This window comes from Vombatus ursinus, unplaced genomic scaffold, assembly GCF_900497805.2.
Source record: "Vombatus ursinus unplaced genomic scaffold, bare-nosed wombat genome assembly UNPS02014832.1, whole genome shotgun sequence".
Lineage (NCBI taxonomy): Eukaryota > Metazoa > Chordata > Mammalia > Diprotodontia > Vombatidae > Vombatus > Vombatus ursinus.
Window position 1 is genome coordinate 61,672,025 of NW_020954610.1, and position 23,687 is coordinate 61,695,711.

At 43.0% G+C, this 23,687-nt stretch overlaps 1 protein-coding gene across 1 annotated transcript in view; it reads right to left on the reverse strand.

Moving 5' to 3' along the window:
* TMEM8B (transmembrane protein 8B) overlaps positions 1 to 23,687 on the reverse strand; it is a 72,784-nt gene that overhangs the window by 27,728 nt on the left and 21,369 nt on the right. Inside the window, exons 3-7 of the mRNA XM_027839387.1 lie at positions 22,776 to 22,965; positions 14,835 to 15,042; positions 8,221 to 8,354; positions 4,398 to 4,663; positions 3,460 to 3,785 (exon numbers count right to left, since the gene is read on the reverse strand). Of these exons, the coding sequence (XP_027695188.1) occupies positions 3,460 to 3,785; positions 4,398 to 4,663; positions 8,221 to 8,354; positions 14,835 to 15,042; positions 22,776 to 22,965 (1,124 nt within the window). The remainder of the gene's footprint in view (positions 1 to 3,459; positions 3,786 to 4,397; positions 4,664 to 8,220; positions 8,355 to 14,834; positions 15,043 to 22,775; positions 22,966 to 23,687) is intronic.

Genomic DNA, 23,687 nt, shown 5'->3' on the forward strand with positions numbered 1-23,687 from the left:
CCCAGGATTGTTACAAGGATCAAACGAGTTAATAAATGTAAAACACCTTGTAAGCCTTAAAGCTATTATTCTAATTGACGACTCAAGAGAAGCAAAGAGCCCTGAAGAACGTCCTGCTAGCATTTTTACAGCACTTTTAAGGTCTGTAAAACATTTTACAAAAATTATCTCATTTAATCTTCATAACAACTCTGTAAGGTAGGTGCTATTGTTGTCCCCATTTTACTAAAAGTTGAAGAAATGTAGCTGAAAGGTAAGTAACTTGCCTGGGGTCACAAATCCAACACCCTATCCACTGCACCCCCTTAGCTGCTTGTATAAGGGGGCAAGTAAGGAAAACCAAACAGACCAGAACTACTTTCTAGATCTGTAGTTGGGCTGAGGAAAGATTTTTTTTCCCCCAAGGCCACTATAACTTCCCTAGGAACTCACCCTATGACGCCACCAGTGATTTTCCCTCTCTCCTACCTTCCCCCAACTCCCAGATTCCTAAAACCCCAAGCAACAGAAATTCCACCTTACAGAGGCTTTTCTCTCCACTCTCAAGACTCTTGAAAAAAAAGGGGGGCAGGGAGGGAGATTCCTTCCAGTCTCCTGTAATCATTCCCTTAAGAGCTCCTCCTGCTCCAACCCCATTCCTAGAACAACTTGCTTTCACCTCTACCTCACTTTCCTGGAAAATCCTATATAACCAGAGCTTTTGAGGATCCTTACTACCACCACTGTTCCTATAATCCAAATGCAGACCTCCACACAGGGGATCACCCTTTCCCAAAAAATCTCTTCTTTCTTCTTCCACACTCAAGTCACAACTGCCCACCCCACCCATTATTCAAGAAGACTGGGAAACTTCACCTCTTCCACAAAATTTCCAAGGCTGATGAGAAGACAGGAACTCAATCCCGAAGCCCTGTTATCAGTAAAATCAGCTTAAAATACTGGGTCCATCCCAAGAATTGACATGCTTTTTCTCCAATATGAGGTTGCTATGTAACTCCGGGGACCCACCTCCAACAGATTGCCTCTATAATAACAGGTGATAGGCCACCTGGAGTAACAGGATGCCCAGAAGAGATGTTTTAATACTTGAGAAAATATATGTGATGCAAGGTGTAAATGTAGGCAGCATTTGTAATATAAAGAGAACTAGATTATTCGGAACAAGAGAACCTAGATTTGAAACTAAACCTGCTTCTTAGCTACCAGTGTGATTTTGGGAAAGTTACTTAACCTCTCTCTAGGGCCTCATCTGTAAAGTGGGCAGATTTGACCAGATTATCTCCATCCACTTCTAAATTTTATAAGCTAACATAGAGTAATAACACATCCCGAGTCTGACTGTCAAAGAGGAATGCCTCCCCCTTGTGGAATCTCTGTGTAGTGGCACAAAAGTAACTGGACCCTGTCTTTTAGGGGAAACAGGACTAGAAAGAATGTAAGGAAAAAAGTAAATAGAGTCCCCTCTGCATCACATTTCCCTACCAAAGGCTATTTAAAAGTTTGGGTATTACATCGTATATAAGGGAATGGAAAGTATTTCTGGGAACAATTTATACAATAACAACAATATTATAAAAGATAATCAACTTTCAAAGTCTTATGAACTCTGATCAGCAAAAGACTAGTCTAAAGGACTCAAGATGAACCAACCACCCACCACCTGATAGAGAAACGATTGACTCAGAATTGAGACTTTTTTTAACATGACCATTTTGGAATTTGTCTTGCTTACCTATATGTTTGTAACAGGAGATTTTGTTTTTCTTGCTTTCTCAATGGGGTGGAGAAATGGTAGGTGGGAAAGAAAGAAAGCAGATCTTCATTTTAGAAAAAAAAATAAATTAAACTTTTTTAAAAGGTAGTTAGCTGCAAAAGTCAGAGGAAAGGAAAGGCAAGAAATATACTTAATGAACCTGTGGCAAGGACAAAAGAATGCTCTGAAGAATTCTCAAGTGTAATGAGGTACACTGCAGGAAAGAGAAGAGTACAACAGATAAGTCCCATGAGTTTGAAATGTAAGAGAGGCTAGGGGACAGGCTTCTGTGATAGCAATGGAAAGATGGCACACACAATCCTCTGGGACTGAAAGAAACCAGAAAACAGCATCAGAAGTCAAATAAGTTGGTCAATGAACAGTGGTCCGTAGAAGATGCTGAATTGTTCTCTTAAAAACCTAAGCTGGTAATGAATAGAGCAGCAGGTGCTCATGGGTATTTATATTAGATGGAAATAGGACTGGTGAGGTTATCATGAAGATGAAACTTAACTGATGTTCCCTTAATCTCCAAATAGCCACTAGTCTTGACTCACTCTCCTGGTAATAAAGTGAAAAAGGCAGAGGGAAGGAAAGGATCCTGTGTGGAGGGAAAGACTTGAGGTAAAAGCTGGCATTAAGCACTTTTCTTCATAGGAAAAAATTATCCCTTTTCTAACTAGCTGGTGACAGCATTGAGGATGACAAAGGGGCCCGAAGGCTAGACTACTATTTCTTCACTATCCGTAGGAAGGAATTTATCTTGTCCTTTCAACAACTGCACAACAAGCAAATCTTAGGTTGAAGTTTACCCTTTTGCAATGAAGAGGTTTCTAGGGGTGATGTTTACAGCTAAGACAAGTCACTTTACTTCCCTGTGCCTCAGTTTCCTTATCTATAAAATGAAGAGACGGGCTAGATGAGAGTTTCTTAAACTATAGTGTCATGGATCCCTTTGGCAATCTGGTGAAACCTATGGACCCTTTCTCAGAACAATATTTTAATTTTTAGAACAATATTTTTAAATTCATAAAATATATAGGATTACAAAGAAAGCCAATTACATTGAAATACAGCTACCAAAATATTAAAAAAAAATTCACAGACCCCAGGTTAAGAACCTCTGGAATAGATGATCTCAAAAAATTTCTTCCAGTTCTAAATCCTATGACAAAATCATCACTCTGAAAGCCCCCATGGTCAGTTGACACCCTAAACCAAGTATAGCATGTAGATTTCGTCCTAGTCTAAAAGTAGATACAAAGTCTCTGTTCTTGGGGAATCCTTGATCTGGTGGGAAAAAAATAGGATCCCTGTTCTCAGGGAACTCCTAATCTGTGGGTAAGGAGGACATAGGCTCTCCTCTGGAAGTCCTCAGTTAGATGGGGGTGAAAATATCTCTGGCCTCAGAGCTGAGTAAGAGTACAGTGGAATGGATAATCCCATAACTGAAAATATTCAAGTAGATACTCGACTGACTGCCTATCAAAGATGTTGTTTGGGGAATTCCTATACTAAGTGGGAGGTTGAATTGCCTGAAATCTAGGGTCCCTTCTAACACTGATTTCTGGGCTGGGTGGAAGATATGTAGGAAAGCTTTTTGAAGGCTATAAGTACCTGAAGTTTCAAGCTGAGAATATTGTCAGCTTCTCCTCCTCTGTCCCCCTCGTCCCTCCCCTAAGCCCCATTCCCTGCCCCATCCATACCACGTTGAGCTGTAGCTCCAGCGTCAGGACCCCTCCACTGTCCAGCACAGGCAGGAGCTTCAAGGCAAACACAGCTGGACGTCCTGGTGGAAGGGCAACACTGGGGCCAAAGAAGATGTAGAAGTGGACAGAGAAGGTATCCAGCTCATTCCGCAGTGTTGGACGCACTGGCCAGCAGTGGTCAGGGGGAGATGTGCTCTCAGACCCTTCCTCAGGGGCTCCCAAGGGTGGTATCTCCTGAGGGGGCAGCTGAGTGCCCAGAGACTGGGGCATGTTCATGGCTGCTCCAGGTACCAGGGCTCGAGACAGGCCATGTTGGGGGCACTCTGGGAAGAAGCTTATAGCTCATTGATAGTCCCATCAGTATCACAATCCAGACCTCAAATTTCCCACCTTTGCCAAATCCCCACAGCTATTAAACAGGACCTCCCTCCATCCCCACCTAGGATAACCTTCTAAGGGACCAGGGTTCCGGGCACATTGAGCTGGGAGTATTCTATAGGGGGAGCTCATGGCTTATCCACAGCCTCTATGACCTTCAAATAATATCCTTAGGGTCTTGACCCAGACTGAGATGAAGTGGAGGTATCACTATGAGAAAGTTCAAAGAGTGTAACGGTGAGGTAAGATCACAGCAGGAATCATACATGGAGGAAAGGAAAAGTATTCTGGGGTAAGGTGCCAGAAAGGGACCTAGGGTATTGTGGCTGACTTTACAGCTACATGCATAGCTGCAATGCTATGGTTCTGGAAAGATGAGAGGTTATAATAGGGAATATCCTGGTTGTTTCCAACAAGGGATCTCAGGTAGAGTCCTGCTGGGTTTCTTTATAGCTACAGGAAAGTTGAAATTGGATGGTACAAGAGTAGGACACAGGATGTCCCTATGAGGGGGTCCCCAAGGAAAAGTATAGAAACCCAGGGGCCCTTGTGCTGACCTTGTAGCTGCACACACAGCTGGAATCGAAGGGTTCCAGGAAGACCCCTTGGTGCCTCCACACGTACATAGACCCAGTCCCCCCAAGGAGGCAGGGCCAGCTCCAGCCCACATGGCGCCAAATCCCCACAGGCCACAGAGGTTGAGTTGTGCAGGGGAGGAGCCTTGGGGCGCAGATGCATCATCAGAGGGCAGCCAGAGCCCCCACGAGATCCCACACACTTCAGCTGGACAGAGACCCTGGAGGTGAAACTGGGGACAAAGACCCTGGAGGGGGGGATACAAGGATAAGGGGTGACAAATTGGATGGTGGGAGTGAGGAATTCCAGGTGACAAAGATGAGAGGAGAGATACTAAAGATTATAGTGGTGAGGAGAGATGTCAGTGAGGTGGGATATGGGGGATGAATGGGGCATATAAGGAAGCTTGGGTGAGGAAAGAACTAGATGTCAAAGGAAAGAAAAATGGTCAACAGTGGACAACATAATGAAAGTAACACTTCTCTTGGTAGGAACTATGTCCATGTTAAAGACACTTAAAATTTTTTTGCCATAAAATCCCAAGGAGCTGATTCAAAAGATACTATTCCTGAAAGTGATCTAAACTGCTAGAGGGAGTAGGAGCCAATAACAGTACATAAGCAGGGAGCACAGGTCAGTCATTAGGTTCAAGACCTGTCAGCTATGTTTTGCCAATGTAACCAAGGGATGGAGTTAGTACTCTGTAACAGAAATTCAGTGAATGGATCCCAGGATTCCCAGGGCTTTTTGAAGAGGAAAGAAGGAGAGAAACTTCTCACTGGCAGGATACAGGGAGATAAGCTTCTCATTGGCAACAAGGTGGTGAAAAGTTAACCTCAATACACAAGGGAGGCTATATACCCCAAGCTCCAGACCTGGGATAGAATAAGAATCCACCTAGGGAGACATATCTGCTGATTCAAGAACAGTGCAGGTCAGCACAACAGTTCATAAGCCTACACTTACTCATACCTATTTGGTTTCATTCAGTTTGCCCTGCTGTAACAATAGACAATGGAGCTGGGCATACACACTCTGGCACCGTGGAAATAGTCATATACTCAGGCTCAGCACTGAAAGATTTGTACTTTGGGATGATGTAGCAAACCCTTACTCATCCCTACAACTGGGGGTGGGAGGGGATGTGCCAAAGAGAACTAGTGACCTAGGCAAAAAGAGTGGTGGGCAATAAAAACCACCTCTTTTGAGGGGGGGAGTTGTGGAAACATAGCTAATACCAGTTCATGGAGACTGTCAATCAGTCTTCGTAATGTTCCTTGGCTTGGCACTAGAGAGTGGAGAATCATTCAATACCAATGGGGCCAAGGAGAGAGAGAAGCTTCTCACCTCCCCCTGAACATAGTATGGGTAGCCCAGATGGGCTGGAGGGCCAGGAATAGAGGGTGACAGAGCCCCAGGAAAAAAAAGAAATATATGGAACTGACCTCAGGTGGTAGTATCTCCCCTTCCCAATTGAAGGTTTCTGCTACATGGATGGCAGGAGTTAGAGAGAACAAAAAGACCATCTCTTGATGAGGATTTAGGTTAAGATGAAGCAAGGGTAACAACCTGCTTGGTAGGTATCTGTTACAACCATGAGGCTTGTATACAACTAGTTAATATCTTGTTGCATTCAAGATACTCAGTAGGAGTGCAGATTAAATAAAATGCAGTGTAATCAAATTCTATGGCAGTATTTAAGAACATAGAGACTCAGAGAAATGAACCCATAAAGACAAGTAAGGCTTTCTCTGAGTCTCTACTGATCTTCAATCTCCATCTGGTTGACCACAGGCATGGCTGAAAGAAGTATGAATATGTTGAAGAAATGCAACCCGTACGATCTCAGCTCACCTATTCCCCCTCTCATCCTCTTAGTCCTCCAAGAAGGTGTTAGGGAGCAACAAAAAGGACAATAGAGAGGTAAGATAGGCACTAAAGGAAGGGCAGCTAGGTGGTGCAGTGGATACAGCACCAGCCCTGGAGTCAGGAGGACCTAAGTTCAAATCTGGCCTCAGATGTGTGACCCTGGGCAAGTCATTTAACCCCATTGCCTAGCCAAAAAAAAAAAAGTAGATCTATAATGGTACAAACAAATGGAAGAGAGAAAAAGAGGAGGCATTTTATCTATTCCACCCCTAAATGGAATAATGATCCTGAAATCCTTTTGGTCCCCTTTCTTCTCTTCTTCCCCCTTACCCTGTGGTGACATCACAAAATGGCACAGGCTCCAAGTGGTAGAGGGGGAGGGGAGAGAGATGACCTTTAGTAGAGGTGAAACACCCCAGAACAGAAGCTTGTGGGAAAAATAAAGGAGATTAAAAAAAAAAACATGAGGAGAGGGGTTTTTCCTTTGTAGAACCTGAGACTCTGGGGCTGGGGACTTTCCATCTCCTTAAATTTTTTTTCTAGGAAAGCTTTTTTGTAAATTAGAGGTCTTCCAACTTCCAGGAATTGGCTTTGCTCAGCTTTCTTAGGAAGTTGCTGTGACATCAAGGTTGGCAGAAGATTTTGGAGCTAAACCATACACCCCCAAATTCCAAAGGGACACTCAAAAGGTATAGAATTATATTCTATTGCCTTCTTTATGACTGCTTTATGTATGTGTGAATGGTTATTGGGATTTTTATTAGAATAAAAATTCTTCATACAAGAAGCTATATGGTTTATTAACATACTTGTCTCTGAGCTAACATTTCTCCAAAGGAATGTACAGTTTAACCTAGTATACTAGCCACACACACACACACACACACACACACACACACACACATACACCCCTCTCTGTTTTTTAAGAAAGTGGAATAATGTAGTCAGTAATGTGCTTGTGGAAGCTCTCAAGAGCTAATTGTTAGATTTTCAGTGGGAGCATTAGTGTTTACTTGATTGTCTAGGTTTAAGAAGGTGATGGAAAAATGTTAATAATGCAGATTAAACTTAAAAGTGAATCATGCATACTTTTTTTTTCTTTTTGGAGAGCCAATTGTTAAACATTTCCTAGCATTCCACTGGGTGCAGTGGCAAGAGTGCTAAACTTGAAGACAAGAAAAATCTGAGTTTCAATGTTATCTGGAACACTTAGTAGCTATGTGACAATGGACAAGCCATTTAGCCTAAGTTTCAGTTTCCTGATCTGTAAAATAGGGATAAAAAATACTTGTAATTTCTACTTCAGTGTATATACAAGCAGCTTTTATTAAAATGTCAGCTTTTATTAAGGAGAAATCTGTGTGTATTTGTTGGCAGAGGGAAGAGAGAGGGAGGTAGGGAAGGGAAGGAGGGAGAGAGAGAGACTGAGAGATCGAGAGGAGGAGGGGGAAAGAGAGGAGAAGGAGGGAGAGAGGGAGAGGGAAGGAGAAAGAAGGGGAGGAAGGGAAGGAGGGCAAAAGGGATTGAGAGGGGAGGAGGAGAGGGAGGAAGGGGAAGTGAGAAAGGGAGGGTGAAGGAAGGAGGGAGGGGGGAAAGAGAAACTGAAAGAGAGATTGAGAAGGGGAAGGGGAAAGAGGGGGAGGAAGGGAAGGAATGAAAGAGAGATTGAGAGGGGAAGAGGGGAAAGGGGGAGAAGAAAGGACAGAGAGAGGGGAGGAGGGAGAGAGGAGGAAGAGAGGGAAAGAGATATTGAGAGGGGAAGAGGAGAGGAGAGAGAAGGAGGGAAAATGAGGGAGGGAGTGGGGAAGGAGGGAGAGTGGTCTATTTGGTATAATCTTCCAAGAGTTTGGTAACAGTTGGGAAAGAGGCATGAGAGAATCATGACTTGGTGGGCAATTGGGAAGGCAATGAGAGCCCAGGGCACATCAGACTCACTTGAACAGGGTGGAACGGTTATGAGAGGAAAGAGTTTGCTCTGAGGGACGACCAGGAACCAGGACAGCAACATCAAGCAATCGACGGACAATCAACTGTGGCTGAAGGAGGTACTGGCACTCATCATGTAGACCCTGGGTAAACAAAGAAGGAACTGATATTCGTATTACAGAGACCCTGGAGGGGATTGGAGTGGGAACTGGGAGGTAGCATAAGATGGGGGAAATGTCTTTAGACTAGGAATCAGGAGATCTTCTTTTTAAGTCCTGACTCTGTCACTAACCAGCTGGTTGACCTAAGTAAAGTCATTTCCCTACTGGACCTTGGTTTTCCCACCTGCAAAGTGAAGAGGTTGGACTGGATGATTTCTGTGGTTCCTTTTGGCTCTAACATTCTACTATTTTATGAGGTGCTAACACTCATCATGGAGACCCCAGGGAAGGAGACCGAAGGGACAAGTTCTGACACTAGTTCTGAAGAAATCCTTGGGGTGGAGGGAGAGGGAGAGGGAGGAGGTATTAAAATATATCATTGAAACTATGAGAGATAAAGGGAAAACAGGCACTGGTACCATGTGAGGGCCTCTCAGTGTTCCCAGAACCTATCCAGTCCCATTTCCAATCAGAGACAGAGCTCACCTATAGTCCTCTCTTCTCTTGGTTATGATCAACACACATTGAGCCAGAACTCCTCATTTATTATATTGGTTTGGGCTCATTGTTCCAGAAAGTTGAGACCCTCATTTACTAACTGACCATCAAGAAAGAGAAGTTAGACATGTTGGGATAGGAAGCATCTGATCAATAAATCTATCTTTGAGGAATGGAGAACTTCTGGAAGTTACCAAATACTCAGTCCAGATACTGTAACAATTATAACTTTAATACTAGGAAATACCCTAAACCCCACTAGGGCAAATGGGCCCTAATTTTCATGTGGTTCAGTTCAATTCAATAAACATTTATTAAGCACTACCATTTATAAAGTACTACACTAGGTGCTGGGCAAACAAAAACAAAAAGGAAATGGTCTCTTCCCCCAGTGAGCTTACATGTTAAATAGAGGAATACAAACGTGCACACAGAGAAGTAAATATAAAGTAATGTGGGAAGGGAAAGAGTACCAATGGGGGGGGAGGGGAAGTGGTATCCAAAGGCACTAACAGAAGGGAGACCCTCACGCAGGAAAATGGCACCCAAGTACAGCCTCAAAGTAAGAAAAGGAAGCCGAGAGGCCAAGATGATGTAGGAATTCATTCCAGGCATTAAGGACAGCTTGTATGACTGCAGAAAAGTATGAGATGAGATGTCACATTCAAAGACATCCATTTTGGCTAGGATGTGTGTAAAGTAAAACACTGCTAGAAAAGTAGGTTGGAGCCAAATTATGAAAACTCTTAAATGCACCACTAAAGAGTTTGCAGTTTATCCTAGAGCTAATGGGAAGTCACCAAAGGTTTTCAGACAGGGGAGAGTGAGTCACATCTATGCATTAAGGGGATGATTTTGGCAACTCCATGAGAAATGGTATAATCTTTTGGTGGCCTTCCACCAGGAAGTTTAGAATGGCCAATGTCCTGTGTGTGTCCTTCTGAACTTTGGTTAATGGCATCACCATTCTCCCAGTCACCTAGATTAAAACCAAGGGGTCATTTTTAACTATTCCTATGCCTTCTTTCCACATATCTTCCTTTGCAATCTCTCCTTCCTTTCTGTCCCCACTACCACTGTTCTAGCTCAGTTCCTTATTAGCTCAAATTTGCATTATTGAAACAGTCAAATATCATATTCCCGCCTCCATCCTCTCCCCTCTCCAATTCATACTGAACAGCATAGCCAGATTAATGATTCCAAGCCCCACTTTGCTTGTGGCACTCCACTACTCTGCAACCTTCAAAGGCTCCCCATTGACTACAAAATTAAAGTCTGGTCTAACATTTGATCCCAAATCACAATTGATTCCAAATTATTTTTCCAGCCCTATCTACCATTATTTGGACTCTACACCTAGACAAACGGTATTCTTCATTATTTCGCAAACTCAGCTCAAGATTTCCTTTTTCCACACCTTAGCGCACGCTGTTCCTCTTGCCTAGAATGTCCTGCCTAACAGTTTCTACCAGATTAAATCCTATCCATCCTTTCAACATCCAGTTTAATTACCACATCCTCAATGAAGTCTTTCACAATCAACCCATCCTGAAGTAACCTCTCTTTCCTTTAAATTCTTATAGGTCTTGGTTTGTAGGATTCAGATAATGCTTATTACACCCCACTTAATACTGTGATTGTTCACCCATGGGTTAGAATGTCAATTATCTTGCAAGTTCCTTGAGTCAAGGAATATCTTTATAGCAATATACATTTATATCACGGCAGTTAGGTGGTGCAGTAGATAGAGCACCAGGCCTAGAGTCAGGAGGACCTGAGTCCAAATTTGACCTGAAACAATTACTAGCTGTGTGACCCTGGGCAAGTCCCTTAACCCTATTTGCTTCAGTTTCCTCATCTGCAAAATGAGCTGGAGAAGGAAATGGAAAAACACTCCAGTATCTTTGCTAAGAAGACCCCAAATGGGGTCGTAAAGAGTCAGATAATGACTGAACAACAACAAACAACATACAGGACAGCTAGGTGGTACAGTGGATAGAGCAATGGGCTTGGAATCATGAAGACTCATCTTCCTGAGTTCAAATCCAGCTTCAGACACTTAACAGTTGTGTAACTCTGGGCAAGTCACTCCACCCTGTTTGCTCAGTTCCTCATCTATAAAATGAGTCAGAGAAGGAAATGGCAAACTATTCCAGTATCTTTGCCAAGGAAAAAACCCCAGTGGGGTCATGAAGAGTCAGATATGACTGAACAACACCTTTATATCATCCCATATAGTATCTTATACTTAGGCACTCCAATATTTGTTGAATAAATGAATAAAGAGTCTCCCTGAGGAGATCCAAGTGCCCCCTCCTCTTTACTCTTGCTGGTTTTCTTAATGGCCCTATTTGAACAAATTCCATAGATCTTGATAGACCTATTCACATTGAGCTGATTCAAGAATCTACAATGACAAACCTAACTTCTCACTCTGCAAAGGGTTATGTTAAATCAACGAAAAATATAGTTTTCCCTCAATTCTCTCTCTCTCTGTCTCTCTCTCTCTCTCTCTATCTCTCTGTCTCTCTGTCTCTCTGTCACACACACACACACACACACACACACACACACACACTGCTTTAACTCCAAATACTGCATCTATACCAAGACAGTTCCTTATCCTGGCACTGACATCAACCAGAAATGGTATTGTTAACCTGTCAGACTGTCTGATGTCTTACCTCTCCTAGAATATAAAGAAACATGTAACATCTTGTAATGTAGGTGTCTGGGCTTAAATTCCATGATAAAGCCTACATGGCGTACCATACCAGCTACCAACTTCTAAGCAAGTAGGTATATCAAGGAAAGCTTTGATGATCAAGCAACACCTCAGCTGAGCCTCAAAGGAAGAGACTGAGATGAGAAGAGAGTACATTCCAGACATGGAGGAATTACAGAGGCAGGAGATGAAGTGTCTAGTTCGAGGAAGAGCTAGAAGAAGAAGGAGTTTGAGGAAGAAGAAGACGGAGAAAAGGAGAAGGAGGAGGAGGAGAAGGAGAAGGAGAAGGAGAAGGAGAAGAGGAGGAGAAGGAAAGGAGGATGGGAGGAGGAAGAAAAGAAGGAGGAGAAGGAGGAGGAACAAATTGGCTTATCTATTCTGTTCTTTTTTTTTAATAAAGTTTATCCAACCAGAGACAAAATTGAGTTATAAGTCCCGTCTCATGAAGTTTTGGTGATACCTATCAGGACAATTTTGCCTCTTTTCATTAATATCGATCTTAACATTCACCATCCTATTTGCTACTGGTACTTTGAATATTTGTATAAACACATCTAAGGATTTTGTTGTTGCCTCTTTATACTTCTCCATACTGTTTCCCATGAATTACTGGTCCTCTTTTGTTCTATTCCTTCTCTTATTGTACAAAAGAGATTAGGATCCAAAGATGTCCTGGAAGGTTGTTTTTCACTTTCCTGAAGTGTGACTTGGAGGTGACTTAAAAAGTCAGAATTAGTCCCATCCCACCACTAGGTGGCAGGATGGGTGCCTCTTTGTGCTCAGAGATCGATGGTTGTTCTCAGTGTGTGCAGAGAGGAATGAAACAAAACAGAGACATGAAATGGAAGACACCATTTTTTGGTCAAAACTAGAAGTATCCTGGAGGAGCATGCCAAAACAGGGACAACCAGAAGAGAGATGTCAAATGGGCGGCTCTAAGTGAGCAAGTAGTCAGGAGATAGACCAAGATAACTCTTCCCTCTGCTCAAGCTAGATGGCACAGTGCGAAGATGACTATGCCTGGACCCAGAAAGACCTGAGTTCAAATCCAGCTTCTGACACTCACTAGCTACATAATCCTATTTACTCAGTTTCCTCCACTACACAAAATGGGGATAATAATAGCATCTACTTCTCAGGGTTGACCTCTATTTGAAACCCTACAGAAATGCATGAATTTAATAACATCACTCCCTCAATTGAAAACTTTCATGGGTTTTTGTTAAACCTCATGGCTTACCAAATAAAAATGCATATTCTTTAGATTGTCATTCAAGGCCCTTCACAATCTAGCTACAAATTACCTTTCCCCCCTTATTTTACAGTAGTCCCTGCACGCACTCTACAATTCAAACAAATTACCCTACTCTTTCTTTCACTTCATCCTCCTCTCATTGTTGAGCATTTGCATATGATACCACCTATGTCAAGAATAGTTCCCCCTACATCTCTACCTTTTGAAGTCCTTTTCCTTCAAGGTCCACTTTAGGCATCACTTCTATAAAGCCAGATTTCTAGATTCTCCCAGCTAAAAATGATACTTTCCTCCTTAAATTTCTCAGGCCACTCTGACCTCTCCTATACCCTTAGTTATATGTGTGTATGTGACATTTTAAAAGTTCAAGAGGCATAGTTTTATTTTATTAACAATGCTAGCATTTTATTAATAAAAGGGTCAGTGACACTCTCGAATGCCAAAGACTAACTTCTTGAAGGTTTACATGCCCTTAGACGGGTGGATGTTCCTGAGGGTGGCAATTAACTCTGATTGGTTGACAAGAAATGAGAGAATAAATATTATAATGAGAGGTGGACCTATCCCAGTGAGGGTCTTGGAATATGCAACCTTGAGCATCCAAATCTTGGTCAAAAAGACTTATCAAGTTCCATATTACCCATCTGACAAAAGAATTTCTTTATTGTCTTTGATTAAGTCTTGAGGAAGTAGAAAAGGGAGAAGACCTCGGTCCTAATTCGATAATCAGTCATTAAATACAAGAGAAAAATAATCATTTCTCTCAGCTATTTATGTACATATTCCCCTACTGGATTGTAAATCCCTTGAGGACAGAGGCTGGATCATTTTCCATCACTGAAACTTTGGTACATTGTACAGAATGGACAAAGGAATAAGCAAAGGATCTATGATTTCATCAACTGGGCAAATCCATCCAAAAACACAAGACACCCCCCACACACACCTATCTATGCCTGAGAGCTGTCTTAGAGAACTTCCTGAATTACTCTTACAGAAAGAATAAGTGACCTACCCAGGGTCATACAGCTATCAATTATCAAAAGCTATTTATAAGCTTAGGTCTTCCTGACTTCAAGTCTAGATCTCCACCTACTATGCCACACTGCCTCAAATTTATACATAGTAAATGCTTCATAAATGTTTATTGGCTTGGATTTGACTGAATTGAATCAAATTGAAATGATGAAGAACCAAAGGAAAGACAAAATCAAAATGTCAGAAGGCTAGCTCAGTCACTAGAGCTTGGGACAGTCATGGAAAAGAGCTCACTACACACAGTGTGTGCTTTAGCATGATATTTTGTAAGTGTGCCAGAGCATGGTGGCCACGACCCTTCTTGCTCCTTAAAGTGATCAGCTTGTCAGGACAGACATTTTCTCCCCTCCTGTTCCTAAAATGCATTGAGATTGGGTTTGGTATGGGTACCACTGACAAACTCTCTTCTATCTATTAGTTAATAACCTTAAGCAAGGACCCCTAACTTCTCTTAGCCTTGGTTGCTTCATTTATAAAATGGGGGTCATACTTGTCCTACCTGTATTATGAGGACCAAATGTGATCATATATGTGAAGTGCTTTGTAAAACATTACAAGTTACTACTGTCATTATTTTACCTTGACATTATTTTATTTATAACAACAAATATAAATAATAATAAATGTAACAAAAATAATCTTATCAGTGCCAAAATGTTCAAATTCCCTATAGGTCATCAAGTTCAGTTTTTTGGACCACAGACCGGACAGCTAAGGAAGCAATGGGGACTCTGGATCCCATTGACTTAGACCTAAGTTACCTGCCTAATATCCCTAGTTCACTTCTCTAGGCTTGACTTCTGACTTGTTTCTTTCAGAATCCAACCACTATTGGGATGAGGGTGGGAGAGCATGAGAAGGCAGGGGTCTAGGATAATGGAACTAGGACTGGTTTTCTGACACAGCACTCAACCAAGAAGTAGCATGGAGAAAGGGCCTGACCCACCTTGACAGAGATCCGTCCATGGGCCTGGGGAAGGTGAGCAGCCAGGAACCAGTCCCCAGGCAAGGGGCTGCTGACATTGAAGATTCCTGAGGTTCGGTTGGGCAACGTCCAACTGAGAGTCAATGAGAAGACCCCTGGCACCACTGTGTCCGGTGGAAAGTGTGTATTCAGAGGGTTTATTACAGGAGGTGCCCCTGAGCGGAAATACCTGGGAAAGACATGAAATGAAAGACCAGGGATAGGAAATGGGCGAAGAAAATGAGACGGAGAAGGCAGAAAATGGGCAAACAAACAGGAAGTGGGGTAAAAAAATAAAAACAGGGAAAGAGATAATATCCAAGTCAAAGAAAATAAACTCCAACTGTGCATTGCATACCCAACCACCACCATTAGATGTTGTTGTTGTTTGTCCTTCGTTCTTGAAGAGGACCATAACATCGGGAATGAGCTGGAAAAGGAAATGGCAAACCACTCCAATATCTTTGCCAAGAAAATCCCAGATAGGGTGACAAAGAGTCGACACAATTCAACAACCACCATGAGTAGACTTCACATGGACTACATACCCCCCAAATCAAGGATTGGGAAGGTGGTCAGAAATCAGGGGATCTGAGGATGGGATTAGGTTGTCTGTCCACTGTCAGGGTGCAAGGTCAAAGGATCAGGCTATCAGGGGTCCAGAGTTAAGATGGGCAGTGAAAAGTCAAGAATGAGAAATCTGACTATACAGCTTACCCCTAACCCTTGCTAGGAATTATTATATGCTTTTCAACTTTTAAAATGTCTTGAGTATAATTAAGGAACCTCAGGAAGGCCCCTCCCCTGAGGATCCCTAAGCAGTGAGTCATCAGTGTGATGCTAGGAAAGTGAGTGGAGCTGGAAACCTGACTCAGGAGGGATCATTCATTCAGTTCAGTCATTTCAGCTCTGCAAATGAGCTGGGAGCTGGCAGCACTCTGCAGACAGGAAGCAGGAACCCTGTGGGTGGTCTCGTGGGGGTGGACAAGCTTTCAAACAAGAAGAGACAGAGAGTCTGCTTCTGACTGCTAAAGAGCTGTAGTGATTAAGAGAGATACCAGGTAACACTGTGGTGCCCACGGCTAAGGCAACATGGCCACTAGGTAGCCTGAGTCAAAATCATAGGATCATAGGTTTAGAGCAGGAAGGGACCTCAGAAGACGTTATTTTACAGATGAGGAAACTGAGGCCCAAAGAGTTTAAGTGATTTGTTCAATATCAAAAAGGTAGTGTCAGAGGAGGGATACTAGCTTAGAAGATGAGATGAAGCCAAGCTTCACCAAAGGGTAGCACCAGCTCTAACAACCAGCTGGTGACCATGCTTCAGTCAAATCAAACAGGACAGTGAGAAAGGGGGCCAGACAAGAATAGGACTCCCAGGAACCCAGAGCCATAATGATCTTCCCTCAGTCGAATGTGGAATCCTTAAAGGCAGGAACTGTTTTGGGTTTGTTTGGTTTTTTTTGTTTTGTTTTGTTTTGTTTTTTCATCTTCATATACCCAGAACCTAGTACAGTACTTGGCACATGTCATGTATTTAATAAATGATTGTTGAATCAATGAATGAATAAGACAATATTTATTAAGCACTTATTTTTGCCAAGCACTATGCTAAGCCCTGAAGATATAAATGCAACAATAAAGATAGCCTCTGTCTTCGAGCAGCTTACCTTCTGATAGAGGGAGAAATCATATGAAAGGGAGAGGTAGCCAAGAAGGAATATTTTGGTTTGGAAAATTACTGGGCAGAAAATGGATAGAAAGTTAGCCTCAGAGCCAGGAAGGCCTAGGTTCAAGTTCCATTCTAACATAGACTGGCTCTGTGACCCTAGGCAAGCGAGTTAACCTCTCAGTGCTCTAAAAGAGTTGAAGAGATGGTACTACCTACACTGATAGAGGGAGTTTCTTTGATGAAATCACACATACAATCCCTAGTCCTAAATCACAGGGATAGCCAGAGTGGATTGACATAGCCTTTCAAGGAACACTGAAAAAGTTGGTTTGATTATGGTTCAGGAACAAAATAGCATTGTGGAAGAGGGTGATGTAGGCAGGCCATTTGATGAGGAGAGGTGAATGGAGCCTGGGCCCAGATAAGGCAAGTGACTGAGGCCCCCACCAATCAGAACAGAAGGAGAAGTGGGGAGCAGCTTGCAGGAGTTCCAGGCAGGAAAGGAAAGAGTTAAGTCCTCCAATGAACAGATGAATGGATGGACTAGGACAAAGGAGATATCTGCAAGGTCAGTGGAGGATATGTTGAAGCCCAGGACAAGACTCTTTGGAGCCATGTAAAGAGACTAGGGCAGAACCCACAGAAACCAAGGGCAGCTGCTAATCAGAAGGACAGTAACCCAGGCAGAGAGGGAATGGTTTTTAAGACGAGGAAGTATGTTCTTGGAGGGACTGAGGGCCCCACTTGATCTGGATGTGCTGCCAACCCAAATCTATCTCAGGCTAGAAGGAGAGGCTCTTTGTTTAGCTTCCAGACCAATTCAGAAACAAATACTCAGTAAAGCTTTTCCTTGGCTAGACCTCTGCCTTTGAGGCTAAGAGTGGTACAAGGTCATCCAAGGGTTTCTTATCCCCCCATGGAGGGAATACAAGTGACTCACAGGTAACTCTTTGTACTTTAAATGGCCTTATTTTCTTGACAAAAATCAACTTTTAAAATTTTTGGAGTTGTTTTGGGATTGGTCAGGAGAAGAGTTTCCCCCACTTCAATTACTCTAAAGAGAGGCTCATTGTGTCCCATGGTTGATTGAACCTACATGGACGTAGGGTCAATGAAAAGACCACCAGATTTAGAGGCAGAGAACCCAGGTTTGAATTCTAGCTCTGTGAGTTCTTACCCACCTGACCCTGGACAAGTTTGTTTAATTTCTCTGGGCCTCAGTTTCTTCATCTGTCAAAAAAAAAAGAATTGGACTAGATAACTTCTAAAGTCCCTTCTGGCTCTAAATCTATAATCTCATGGCAATCACTACACTAGCCCTAGAGGGAGAGAAGCTGGGGGCCAAGAGAAAAGGGAACAAGGAAGGATAGTACTGGGGGCAGCTGTAGATGCCAGAGCAATTCAATTTAAGGAAAAGTTTTCTAACCTTAAAAGCTGTCCAAAAATAGAATGGGTTGCCCTGGGAGGGGTGGATTCCCCATTCCTGGATGACTCCAAGTGAAAGCAGGATGAACACTTGTGGGGGTATTATAGAAGAGATTCTTTCACAGGTATGAGTTGAGCTAGATGGCCTCTCAGGTAAGCAGGTATTATCAGCCCCATTTTACATATGAGGAAGCTCAGGATCAGAGAATTAAAAAGGATTTCTCTAAGGCCATACAGCTTAGAAATATCAGGACAGGGATCTTCTCCTAGCTTCAAGCCTACCATTTTATACCACCATTATGACACCTTTCAACTCTGGGAATCCCTAACAACCTTCAGTTAAAAGTCGTTACAGATACCAAGTTCTCCATGTATATGCACTAGATTAGGGAGGAATGAGGGTGGAAAGACCTGGGCACAGCCAAAACAGACATGCAAGCAGATCTGTAGCACACCAAGAGACTCCAGAAGAAACTCTACCTATCCCATTTCATTCCTAAGGCTGGTGCAATAAGAATATCTGGGTTGGACTGAAGATGACAGGTTATATAGAATGAGTCAAAATAGTCCAGGTAGGGATCCACAGGAGTTGTTTGATGGGGAAGATGTGACAAGAAATGCTGGGGTGTGCTAGTGATTACCACTCAATCATATGGCCTGAAGAATAAGACTGGAGTATAGATATGATGACAGATGGTAATTACAGGGCTTCCATCATTCAATTAGTCAGATTACCACAAGTCAAAGCCTAGAAAGGTGGAATTGGACAGTCTTAGTTAAGAAGAAGGTGAGGCCATTTCTGATCTAAATGAGAATGTCATTCAAGCAGATGATCACACACTAGTCTAGCAGATCTTGGAAGATGTTCTTTATAAACCACTGGAAGACCACCAGCACATTGCACAATCTGAATGCCATTATGGTGTGCTCATATTGCTCACTCAGAATATGGAATATTCAGATTTTCCTTCTGTTAGATCAAATTGTGTGCCTCCCCCTCCCCCACCACAATTCAATTTAGTATAAATCACAGTCCTCAGAGATGGTCTTAACTGCATGGGTGTGACAAAAAGAATACCAAACAAGATAATGATCTGGTTGAGAGCCCTGTCAGCATTGGAGTCATTTTTCTTTCTCAAGAAGACCTGTGGTTCTGGTACAGGAGGTAGATGGAGAGATGAATCTAAGCTCGTGGAGGATTAACCTTAATTAATTCCCAGACTGGTCTGTTTCAGAAAGGAAATAAATTTTTCCTACCAAGATTTCAGTGCCAAGCATTGGCTCAGTGGCATAGGGCAAAGAAGACTCCATTTGCACATGTCCTCAAATTCACAGTAGACTACTAATAATAGCTGTGGCATGTATATAGCACTGAAAGGTTTATGAAACATGTCATATACATTATCTCATTTAACCTTCACAACAACCTTGCAATGTAAGTAAGCAGGTATTATGTGCCCCATTTTAGTATGAGAAAGCTTGGGCTCAGAGAGGTAAAAATGATTTCTCTAAGGTCATACAGGTAAGAAATGTCACAAGTGGGATTTTCTCATGGCTCCAAGCCAGCATTTTTTCCATTATACCATACCAAATGCCTAGACCATGTGGGCTGATTCTCCCATATAGAGTAGAGCCGTCTCCTGCCCCGGTATATATCAAGCAATACTAGTAAAAATACCCAGGAGTGAACATTAGCTTATTTATCCCAGATGATGACCAGGTCATATTGTTTTTAGCCAACAGACTTATCAGGAAGGGTAGATTGGGTTATATCCAAGATAATCTGCCCTTTCTGTGTTTATCAGTATTCATGCACAGAGCCTAGTTCTCAAAAAATCATTGGGTCAGAAACCAAGGAGACGACCCTAAGGGGACCGCAGAATTGGTCTTAGACAGGGATGGAATGCTCTTCATGAAGTCTTGGTCAACAGAGTTTCCCAAAAGCCCAAAGGAACAAGAGAAGATGGGGTAGAGAGAGAATCAGAGATCCAGGTTTTGTCTAAGAGTCCTCTAGGGAAGGCTGGCTGGTATTTCACAGCACAAAGTGGAGGGTTTTCCTCTAGATGGTGATTGGGTACTTAGCTCATTCATTCACAATGGAGACACAAATTTAACATCATAGAATAGCTTATCTTTTTCGCCTGGAGAAAGCCAGGTGTGGAATTCTCCATTCTTCTGCCCTTACTTGGAAATCTTAAGATAAGCTAATGGGGGGTTGTTCAGGATGTTGTCTTTCAATGTAGGGCTCCAAGTTGAAAACCCAGTCAGACCTTGATGCAGAAGCTCTGATGGATCTAGAGAGGCAGAATTATGGCCACTTTCCCCCCAAGCATATTCATCCCAGACTGGCTCACTAGTGCCTGCCAGGAACTGGTCCTCATTATTCCAGTCCAAGTCCTGAGCCACAGGTCTGAAGGAACTTGCATAGCCTATGATTAAATCATAACAAGGCACAGTGAGTAAAGGGTTCATCTTGAAGTCATAATATCCTACCTCTGACAAAATGTAAATAACTCTAGGCAAATTATACAACCTCTTAAAACCTCAGTCTTCTCATCCATAAAATTTGGGGATTAGACTAGATGGCCCGTAAGGTATCTTTTAGCTCTAAAACTATGGTCCTCTAAACTCTCAGCCTCTTTCATTGCCAGGTCTTCAAATACTAGCTGCACCTTGATGATGAAATCCTCAAAAGAACTGTGTAGGAGACTCATAGGTTCAGAACTAGAAGGACCTCAGAGGTCATCTTGTCCAACCCTCTCATTTTATTAACGGGGCCCTGGACAATTAAGCAGCACATCTTCACATGGGTAGCAAGTAGATGGGCCGAGATTCAAGCCCAGGTCCACCGACTTCAAAGCCAAGGTTCTTTCTATGGCATGATGCTGGTGTTCTCAACTACATGGGAATAGCCCAAGGGCTGGAACATCCAGTCAGAATATGATACCTTCATGTGATCTTTGGAGAACTGAGTAAGACTCAGGTAAGAGGACTGGGGTCAAGGAGCTTTCTAGTGCTTCCAAAGTACCACTTCTCCACTCTAGTTTGACTGATGTAGCACCAAATCATGGGTGTGAGGAGTTGAATGTGTTCTGCCTGGAATGGGGGCCTAGAGCTAACCTGGTTCTTCTCAGATAGCTGGAAGTGCCATCCCTGAAGTGTTGCATTTCCTTCCCTTTTAGCAGCTGAAAGATAGCCTTTGACTTTTAATTCCACAGCTCTAAGTGGTAGGCAGATAGCTCAGATAGAGAGAGAGAGATGATAGATACACATACATATCTCTCTCTATATATATATATGTATGTATGTATGTATATATATATATATATATATATATATATACATGTACACACATATATATACACAAAAACACACACACTTCCCAGAATGAGTCAATTTGGCTGAACCCAATCCCTGGGAACAATCACCAGCAGAGATTCAGAACTCAAAGTCAACAAGCAAATGGTAGTGATTGATATGCAGCAATACAGCTAAGAGCTTATGGCAGGGTACAGGTGTGAGCAACAGTTGGTATCTGTAAGACAAAGGCAGATAATTTTTCAGGCTGAGATATAGTTGGAGGCTGAAGCCAAGAGGTACTCAGCCAAGTTGGAGGAGGCAGGGCAAGTCTGGAAAGAAACAGAGCCAAGTTTCTAGCCAAAACAGGTAAAATGAGCAGATGATGAGAAGAAAACAAAGGCATGTCAACAGACCAGCTCAGGATCAAACAAGACAGAGGTACTGGTAATAAGGCAAGTGACATGCTTTGACTTCCTCACCCTAGGAGTCCTCTAAGTCAGCTGGCAAAAAGACATGTTTGAGTAGGCAGAGAGCCCTAAAGAGGATAAAAAGATATCACCTCATCTCAAGTTCCACTTTCGTTTGGAACAGACAAGAGGAAACTCTCCAAGGAGAGCAAGTTTGTACTGAGTCTCCCCATTAAGCACAGCTTAAAAAATGTAGCTCCCCCATCTTCTGTATGTACCCAACCCTAGCAAGGGCAATCTATGCAGATCTTAAAGGGATGTTGCCTCCAATGGAGTATGAGTGCATTGGAAAGAGCCAAGAGTCAAGACCTAGATTCATGCCCTGGCTTTACCATGTATTTACTATATGAACTTGAGAAAAACACCTTATCTCCCTGAGCTTCAGTCTCTTAATACACACAAAAAAGATAATAATATTCATACCATATAAATTATGAGTTGTGATGATCAAATGAGATAATGGATTACAATACTTTTAAAAGCATAAATATTAATTATTATATAATAATATTAATAACAACAACAACGACTAATAATTATGTGGCTGTCTTACCCCCAAGAGTCCTTTAAGTGAGAAGGCAAGGGGAACTCCTTAGAGCAGATAGCTCTATGGACCAAGAGATGTAACCCTAACCCCAAGTTCTTGAGGTCTCTTTTGCCTGACATCTATTGCTATAGGACCTTGGGTAGGACAGGGAACCTGGGTCCTGATGTATGAGATCACTAGGTCTCATTTTATAAAAGAGGATTAGATTCCCAGAATGGGGGGCAGGGGCTCAGTATATCAGGGATGTGAGATCAGGACATCAGGTCTGGGATATCATTTGATCGAGGGAGAGGGCTTGGAATGGAAGATTAGGCTCTTAAGGGTTTGGAGTGAGAGATCATCAGGCTGTTAGTGTCTATGGACTGGCAGTGGGGGATGAGAGTTCAGGAAATGGAGGAGGAGCCAGGTTGTAAGCTTGGGGATCCAAATATCAGGGGGTAGGAGACGAGAATGAGAGGTCACACTATCAGAGAGTGGTTGAAAGTCAAAAGCTGAAGACCAAGTTTACTCACACAGTCACACTTTGGTCTGGGCAATGGTCCCCAAAGGTGCCCCCCTGCTCCTTGAAGATGATGAGGTTCCAGACAGCCAGGACCGTGTCCTCAGGGACATGGAAGTGGAACAGCTCAGTGCTGGCAAAGGAGCGGAAAGGACTCAGCTTTCGGGGTGAGCAGGTGGAGTAATCAGTCAGGAAGAGGCCCCCTGGGGGGAGATTAAGGGGTGGGGGGGGAGAGAGAGACAGAGAGAGACAGAGAGAGACAGAGAGAGACAGAGAGAGACAGAGAGAGAGAGAGAGAGAGAGACAGAGAGACAGAGAGAGAGAGAATGTGTAACATCTCAAATGATAAACACTCAAGCCCACTATGGTGACTTCCAATAGGCTCTCCCCACCCCCAAGAAAGAGAGAGAGAAATGAAAGTTGGAGGAAACTCTGGCTCCCAGGTCTACACACAATGATCCCCTAAATCATCCACAGTGACCTAAATCAGCTCTCTGGAAACAGGTTGCAAGCCCTAAAATCTCCATAGTTACCCCAACATCTCAGAAGTAACCACAGTGAACCCCTTAACAAGAAGACAAAGGACAAGATCAAGGACTAGAAGATGCCATAGCAGTTATTTCCCAAATCCCCACATAGTAACCAAAATAGACCTTCACCCCATCCCAGTCATATGCTAGTAGTAGCTGTACCCTCTAGGGACCTCTAACAATAATTCCAAAAGGCTACCTGGGGAAAATAGGAGGGGGGAGGAGGGAGGAAGATCAGGAGGAAGGGAGGAAAGGAGGGGGGAGGGAGAGAGAGGGAGGAAAAGAGAGAGGGAGAAGGGGGAGAGATGGAGAGAAAGTGAGAGGGAGGGGAGGGAGGAAGGGGGAGAGAGGGAGAGAAAGGGAGAGGAAGGAAGAAGGGAGGGAGAGAGGGAGGA